At 40.7% G+C, this 8,823-nt stretch overlaps 1 protein-coding gene across 1 annotated transcript; it reads left to right on the forward strand.

The window, feature by feature from the left end:
- Positions 1 to 248: 248 nt before the first annotated feature.
- On the forward strand, positions 249 to 8,258 carry LOC118277434 (myrosinase 1-like). The gene is made up of 11 exons (XM_035596220.2): positions 249 to 295; positions 1,012 to 1,118; positions 1,729 to 1,876; positions 2,557 to 2,723; positions 3,103 to 3,357; positions 4,503 to 4,594; positions 5,019 to 5,166; positions 5,780 to 5,933; positions 6,286 to 6,445; positions 7,097 to 7,185; positions 8,120 to 8,258. Exons 1-11 carry the CDS (start codon positions 267 to 269, stop codon positions 8,235 to 8,237), a joined length of 1,467 nt encoding a protein of 488 aa, XP_035452113.2. The 5' UTR covers positions 249 to 266; the 3' UTR covers positions 8,238 to 8,258.
- Positions 8,259 to 8,823: the final 565 nt, after the last annotated feature.

Below are 8,823 nucleotides of genomic sequence, written 5' to 3' on the forward strand. Positions count from 1 at the left end.
ACCAGTGCTATGCTATGTCTACCAATGAATATAATTGGTGGAAGCAAAACGCATGCATAGCAACGTAGCATAGCATATCTCTGGTGAAAAATTACCCGAAAATCTGACACTCCCTCTCGACTCACACAAGGTGGGAGAAGCCATTAGACAATTTGAAAAATAAACCGTATTAAAATTAGAACTTGTATTTAGTATCTGTACTGTCTACCGCTTTGAAGTAAAATGAAGCGATAATTTAACACGTAGAAATAAACTTAGTATGTAAAATGAAGTTCCACGGCGTGGTTGTGCTGAGGTAAGTGAAATTAATTAGTTTCTTTTTTTATTATTGTTTATCGTGCATCGTACGATTTACTATTACGGCTCTACCATTTCCATGAAATTGAATATTTTTATTGTTCCTAACTACTCAAAACTGCATAATGTTTAATGCATTGTAGCTTGTTGTTACATGGTTACATAATATTATCAATCTATGCAATAACAGTACAGTCACCTCTTGTTAATTTAAAACTGGAGGGACTGTTACAATATTTCGAATTACTGAATTTTCTAAATATTAAATGGTCTGAATTTGAATTTGCCGCAAAATGTCGGTGCTGATCTCTATAGGTTCTGAGATCTTTCTCTCATTTTCTCTCTGTAACTTCATTTTTTTTTAATTTTGTGGAACACACGAGTAATCGAGCAGACGTATCACCTGATAGAAAGCAATCGCCGCCGCACATGGACGCTTGAAACACCAGAGGCGTTATAAGTGCATTGCCGGCCTTTTGGGGGTTAGGTATTAAGGGTTGTTGGGGTATCGGCGATGGTTAGATTGGAAAGGGGGAAATGGGCCCCCGATAACCTCACTCACACAACGAAACACAACGCAAGCGTTGTTTTGTTTCACGTTGGTTTCTGCGAGGCCGTGGTATCACTATGGTCGAGCCGGCCCATTCGTGCCGAAGCATGGCTCTCCCACACTTGACATCCAGCTATGGAGTACTAAATATTGGATTTTCCCAGTGTCTTCTTCAGAGTGTCGAGTGGAGAGAACACGACGTTCCCATCTTGGTTCATGTTCGGGGCAGCCACAGCGGCGTATCAGATAGAGGGCGCGTGGTCAACAGCTGGTAAGTCAAATAATTACAATACGAATGATGATAGCCCTATCAAATTAATTGTACTACCTACTAGCTTCTCCCACGCGGTTTCACCCGCTTCTTATTATTGTACCGTGATGTTCAATAGCCTATACCGTTCCTCGATAAATGGACTATCCAACACAAAAAGAATTACTCAAATCGGACCAGTAGTTCTGGAGATTAGCGCGTTGAAACAAAAATCTCGAACTTATTAATCACCACGCTTGCTCAAGACGGGTTGGCGATTTAAGTAAATGTCATACATCATCCACAGTCTACATATAAGTGGCCACTGCTGACCAAAGGCCTCTTCTCGTATGGAGAATATTTGAGCATTAATCACCACCACGCTTGCTCAATGTGGTTGGTGATTTTAAACTTATAATTAGAAATTATAAGCCCAGGTTCCCTCACGATGTTTTCCTTCACCGTTAGTCAGTGGTGTCTAAATATGCTTAGAAAGTATGTCTAACTTGGATAAAGTCACATTGGTACTTTGTCATTGGTAGGTTTTGAACCCTCATGCATGAGAAGTAGGCGTCTTAAGCTCCAGTAAGTGTAGTAGTGTCATAACTAAATGGACTCTATTTCCTACCAGATAAGAGCGAAAGTATTTGGGATAGACTGTTGCACACCCAACCTTCGCTTGTGATGGACCACTCTAATGCAGATGATGCATGTTTCTCGTACGATTTCTGGACTAGAGATGTTGAGATCGCTCATGAAATGGGACTGCAAATGTACAGGTTAGATCAAAATATTATTATTTTTGTACTATAGTTATAATGATATCATAAGACTGACTACCTCGTTGGTCGAGTGGTCGCAAGTGCGACTGCCGGACAAGGGGTCTCGGATTCGATTCCCGGGTCGGGCAAAGTATTACTGGGTTTTTCGAAAATTTCTCAGTAGTAGCACGGAGTCTAAAATTGTGTCCAGTATATCGCAAAAGGCTCACCCCCTATTACGTGGCACTTATAACACAAATGGTGAAAAAGTGGGTGTACATTGTATAGTGGCATTACGTGTCGTAATGTGCACTTCTGCCTACCCCTTATTGGATGAAAGGCGTGACGTTGCTATAACTATCATAAGACGTTTTAATTACGAATTTTTTTATTCGACGGCATTTCCAGAGTCATCATTGTGCCTTGTGTCATCTTATTTTTTTACTGTATAAGCCGGTAATAGTCTTATAGTAAGCAATCACCGCCGCCCATGGACACTCGAAGCACCAGAGGCGTTACAAGTGCGTTGCCGGATTTTTGGGTTCTTGGAGAATCTGGGATTGGAAAGATTGGGAAGGGGGGTAATTGGTTAGGTAATCTCACTCACAAAACAGGCTTGATGATGTCCAGTCCCTCTTAGCACAAACCTTGTGTTTTGTACCCAAAAATAAGTTGAATAACTATTTTATAACTCATAGGTTCTCAATATCCTGGCCTCGCCTGCTTCCCACTGGGTTTCCGAACCAGATCAGCTCGATTGGCAAGAGCTACTACGGCAACCTGATCGATGGTCTCCTGAGGAAGGGCATCCAGCCTGTGGTTACCATGTACCACTGGGACTTGCCGCAGTCCTTGCAAGAACTTGGTAATGCAGTGGCTTATTTGATTTCTCCCATTTCCCCTTGACATTCTCTAAGTTCCTCCATTATTCCAAACTTTTGCTTATTTTTTTTTACATTTGATGGGTCGTCGTTTGACCGCTATCTCGCCTGATGGTAAGTGATGATGCGGCTTACGATGGAGCACGTCTGCCCATAAGCAACCTATTGCCTCAGGCTTTGAAGACACCCAGGTTATACCCATCAGGAAACACAGACTCCGGCAAGGTAAATGTCGAGTAGAATGCATTTGCTGCCAATTTTGCTAGGTACAAGTGCCGGAGTGCCGGAGCCTCGATAAACCTCTACGCAGTCCGCAGCTCCGGACATAGAACTTAGAAATTATGAATAAAAACATTTTTCTAGGAGGATGGACGAATCCACTAATCGCTACATGGTTCGCGGACTACGCAAGGGTCTTATACACCCTTTTTGGTGATCGTGTGAAGTACTGGATCACTATAAACGAACCGCTGACTATCTGTGATGGGGGGTACAGCAAGATGGCCGCTCCATACTTGGATGACATGAAGATTTCCAACTATTTGTGCAGCAGACATGTGCTGTTGGCCCACGCTAAGGCTTTTAGGGCGTACGAAAAATTTCGGAAACAGTACCGTGGTAAGTTGCTCTTTTATAATAAAATTGTTACTTACTTTTTATTATAGTAACCACAGAACAGAGAAAGACTATATACTACATCTCCAGGATAATCATAATATGTCACACTTTATTTTGTATTTTTTTGACGGGGGATAGGTTTAAATTAGGTTTAGGTTAGGTTTAGGTTAGGTTTAGGTTAGGTTTAGGTTAGGTTTAGGTTAGGTTTAGGTTAGGTTTAGGTTAGGTTTAGGTTAGGTTTAGGTTAGGTTTAGGTTAGGTTTAGGTTAGGTTTAGGTTAGGTTTAGGTTAGGTTTAGGTTAGGTTTAGGTTAGGTTTAGGTTAGGTTTAGGTTAGGTTTAGGTTAGGTTTAGGTTAGGTTTAGGTTAGGTTTAGGTTAGGTTTAGGTTAGGTTTAGGTTAGGTTTAGGTTAGGTTTAGGTTAGGTTTAGGTTAGGTTTAGGTTAGGTTTAGGTTAGGTTTAGGTTAGGTTTAGGTTAGGTTTAGGTTAGGTTTAGGTTAGGTTTAGGTTAGGTTTAGGTTAGGTTTAGGTTAGGGTTAGGTTTAGGTTAGGTTTAGGTTAGGTTTAGGTTAGGTTTAGGTTAGGTTTAGGTTAGGTTTAGGTTAGGTTTAGGTTAGGTTTAGGTTAGGTTTAGGTTAGGTTTAGGTTAGGTTTAGGTTAGGTTTAGGTTAGGTTTAGGTTAGGTTTAGGTTAGGTTTAGGTTAGGTTTAGGTTAGGTTTAGGTTAGGTTTAGGTTAGGTTTAGGTTAGGTTTAGGTTAGGTTTAGGTTAGGTTTAGGTTAGGTTTAGGTTAGGTTTAGGTTAGGTTTAGGTTAGGTTTAGGTTAGGTTTAGGTTAGGTTTAGGTTAGGTTTAGGTTAGGTTTAGGTTAGGTTTAGGTTAGGTTTAGGTTAGGTTTAGGTTAGGTTTAGGTTAGGTTTAGGTTAGGTTTAGGTTAGGTTTAGGTTAGGTTTAGGTTAGGTTTAGGTTAGGTTTAGGTTAGGTTTAGGTTAGGTTTAGGTTAGGTTTAGGTTAGGTTTAGGTTAGGTTTAGGCTTCTGGCATGGCTTGAAACTAGTTGAGTTCTTTGTCAAATAGTTACGTGAGTAAGCCGATAACATAATAATGAAAAAGGTGGTATTCAGTTTTTTTTTATAATATGATTGCAGGCAAGATTTCAATGGCCAATGTTTTCTTCTGGTTTGAGCCTTTGAATCCAGAGAAAGATAAAGAAGCTACGAAACTTGCAATGCAACTCTGGGTAAGTTGAACTACTCACTTTTGTTTGCCATGGAAAATTGATCTTTGAAGCTTGGTCGACTTTTGTTTGTTGGTCTTTGGCTTTTCTCCCCGAATAGTCAGAGATGCACATTACGGCACTTAATGCCGCTTTACAATGTACACCTACTTTTCACAATTTGGTTTATAAGTCCATGTTGCCCCTCACTAGAATTTTCTCCTGTATCGTGTGTGAGTTCACAAACGTACAAGTTCACGTACATAATTATGACACCCTGATCTGAAACAACGATTTATGGATCACACAAAAGTTGCTCCGTTGCTCCGTGCGGGAATCGAATCCGCTACATTTTGCGCGGCAGCTGGTTGCCCTACCATCGCGTCAACCGAGCAGCTGAGAGTCTGTATAAATAAGTTCTTTAAATTTTTCATTTTCACTATTCCAGGAAGGTCGTTTCGGTCATCCCATTTATTCCAAAACAGGAGGTTGGCCACCAGAACTGGAAAAGTATATTGCTGGAATTAGCAAGACGGAAGGGTACAATCAGTCCAGGCTTCCTCCGTTTACTCCAGAAGAAATTCAACTTATCAAAGGTATCTAGGTATACCTCTTTAAAATAGGTCATAATTAAGGATGGCCAATCCTTGATTGCAAAAAGCTTTAAACAGAGAGGAGTGGAAGAAGGGTAGGGAGGCCTTTGTCCTGCAGTGGGACGATCATGGCTGAAATCTAAATCTAAATAGTCAAAGTAACTGTGTTGTGACGTCAGAGAATAATACAATTGTCACCAGCTCTCCTCTTTTCGCCAGTATCGTAACAGCAGATTTTTTTATGATATAAGCCGGTAAACGAGCAGACGGATCACCTGATGGTAAGCAATCGCCACTGCCCATAGACGCTCGAAACACCAGAGGCGTTACAAGTGCGTTGCCGGCCTTTTGGGGATTAGGAATTTAAGGGTTGTTGGGGAATCGAGGATTGCGAAAATTGGTAAGGGGTTTGTTGGGCCTCCGGTAACCTTACTCACACAACGCAAGCGTTGTTTCACGTCGGTTTTCTGTGAGGCCCTCTCCATGTGAGAAGAGGCCTTTGATCAGCAGTGGCTACTTATAGGCTGTTGATGTGATTTATGGAGTGGAAGAAGTTGATGAAGATGGTCAAGTGCTTTTGATGAAGATAATATCCAAACTGAAGTACTTATTCCAGGCACCTATGACTTCTATGGGCTGAACCACTACACCACTCGTTTAGTTCGTAAAGCTACTCGCAAGACGGCTGGTGACTGGCCGTTCTATGGGTCCAAGGAGTTGGGAGTCACCTTCGTGAACCATCCTAACAGGAGAACTATCGTTATTGACTGGTTTGCGGCAAGATATTGTTTATTAATTTTATTTATATACGTATGCAAAGTCATGTCCTTTGAATCCCCTGAGTAAACCTGTGTAACACCCACTTTTCATTAGTTTGTTATGGTATAAGGGGTAACCGAGCTGATGGATTACCTGATGGTGAGCAATCGACGCCGCCCATGGACATCCGAAACCTGGTGTTTTGGGAAGATTGGGAAGGGGGGTAATTGGGCCAAACCAGTCATGTTTTAGGTCCTATTGTATAATCAGCTATTATACTATTACATTAACTAACTTTATTACTAACCGAGCCCAAAACAAGAAGGAAGTTGTAGTCTGTTTATTTAAAAGTATCTTCCACAGGTTCCAAATATACCCTGAAGGTCTTCGGAAGCAGCTGCACTGGATCAAGGACAACTACGAAGTCAAGGACATTATGATCACAGAGAACGGGCTCCCAATGCTGAGGCTAGATCTCGCTGATTACGACAGAGTAGACTACATCAAAAAAAATCTGGAACAAGTAGGTTCAAGGTTAAAGTACATACTTATTATTAACACATTGAACGCCGTGGTGGTCACCGGAGACCGACGTTAGCGGAGGATTTGCCTTCAACAGTTTTCTATTGGCAGTCAAAGACTTAAGGGTGGGGCAACGTTAAAAAAAATAAAAAACGATTTTAATTTTAATAAATTACTATATTATCGGCTTAATCGCGTAACTGTTTGATGAGAAACGCGACTAGTTTAAGGCCATGTTAAAGGCTCATTTTTATGAGCAGCATTCCGTGACACAGCGCGGCGACTGACGCGCTGCCAAATAGTTATGTACTATGAGATTAGCCGAGTAAGCCGATAAAAACTGGCTGCCGTGCAACGGGTATCGGATCCAACTCCCGCACGGAGCAACTCTTTCTGTGATCTACAAATTGTTGTTTCGGGTCTGGGTGTCATGTGTATGTGAAATTGTATGTTTGTAAACGCACCCGCGACACAGGAGAAAATCCTAGTGTGGAGCAACGTTTATTTAAATAAAGAAAAGAGAAAGGAAGATATGAATTTTCAATTCTAAACATAATAAAATTGAATCTGGATACATGTTTGTATAGGTAATGCCGATCTGCTGTATACTTTTTATTCTTATATGACGATGACGATGATGATGTTGTTGAAGGTGCTCCTCGCCATAAATGAAGGAGTGCACGTGATGGGGTACACAGTCTGGTCGCTGATCGACAGCTTCGAATGGATTACCGGTTATAAGTACGTATGCAGTTCTATATCTACCTGCTAGTACCTAGTATTCATATAATTGTCTATATACCGTATAGGGAAACGTCTTATGACTTAATTTACCACATATTTGTTACCATTGACTGCCTCCTTGGTCGAGTGGTCGCAACTGCAACTGCCACACAAGGGATCTCGGGTTCGATTCCCGGTCGGGTAAAGTAATACTACGCTTTTTTTGGGTTTTCGAAAAAAAATTCAGTAGTAGCACGGAGTCTGGAATTATGTCCAGTATATGGCAATAGGCTCACCCCCTATTACATGGGACTTATAACCCAAATAGTGAAAAGTGGGTGTACATTGTGTAGCGGCATTACGTGCCGTAATGTGCACCTCTGCCTATCCCTTCGGGGATAAAAGGCGTGACGTTATTTACATTTTTACTTGTTATCATCTTGGCTGACAATATGTACCTATGTATATGATTATGAAAAATGAGCGAAATAGGCCCAGTAGTTAAACCAAAAAGTGTATTATTCTCTTTGAGCTAATTTGAACACTCTTTACAAATACGGCATTGCAACAGCCGCGCCGCATGTCCGTAACATTCCTAGACAACCTTATAACATTTCAGCTCATGGTCCATGGAGCTGTTCACATAGAATTGAAAATTTCAAGTTTTTATTTTCGGTTTTCGTTGAAATATTTAATTGTATCATGTTTATGTGGTGTACTACTTGTAGTTTCATTTACTGCTAAGGAGTGGAACTCCTTGCCGGAGTCTGTGTTTCCTGATGGGTATAACCTGGGTGTCTTCAAAGCCCAAGTGAATAGGTTGCTTATGAGCAGACGTGCTCCATCGTAGGCCGCATCATCACTTACCATCAGGTGAGATAGCGGCCAAACGTCGACACATTAAATGTAAAAAAGAAGTTATATGAGTGATCTCCATACTGTATAATTTCAGACTTAAATACGGACTATACCACGTGAACTTCGAGAGTGAGTATCGACTGCGCACTGCACGCGAGTCGGGGAAGTACTACAGAAGAGTGATCAAAAGCCGATCTTGGGACGAATCATAATAAATAATACAATGACACATCTTTAGTAGTTTCATTTGGAGATATTTTTCTGTACTTAACATGTGGTGGTCACCGGTGACCGACGTTAGCGGAGGATTTGCCTTCAACAGTTTTCTATTGGCAGTCAAAGACTTAATTACAGAATCAATTTAAGTACATCTTCTTGATTTTCGTTTCCCTATCATTCGTCAATATTTAGTCGACTTCAAAATAGAAGAAACATTCATACATACATCCTATTGTCAAATATTTGACAATAGGATGGTATGTGTGCGATTATCTCGCGTTTGGCTACACCGATTTTGATGAAAATTTCAAAAATTAAGTTGATCGTCAAATCTATGATTTCTTTTTATGTTATTCTGCAATCTGTTTCTTGCGAACATTCAGCATGTGGTCAAGAGTTTTATTGGTCTTGTAGGGTCAACCACTCCATTGCCTTTTTGATTAATTGCACCTAACTTCACTGACGGACAGACTGACAGACTATTATTTATTTCTTTATTTGTTGACGTTTCAAAGTGCCTAAGTATATATTATGTAGTTTAATTGGAATAAATGATTTTGACTTTTGACTTTGACTTTG

Source organism: Spodoptera frugiperda, chromosome 10 (genome assembly GCF_023101765.2).
Source record: "Spodoptera frugiperda isolate SF20-4 chromosome 10, AGI-APGP_CSIRO_Sfru_2.0, whole genome shotgun sequence".
NCBI lineage: Eukaryota > Metazoa > Arthropoda > Insecta > Lepidoptera > Noctuidae > Spodoptera > Spodoptera frugiperda.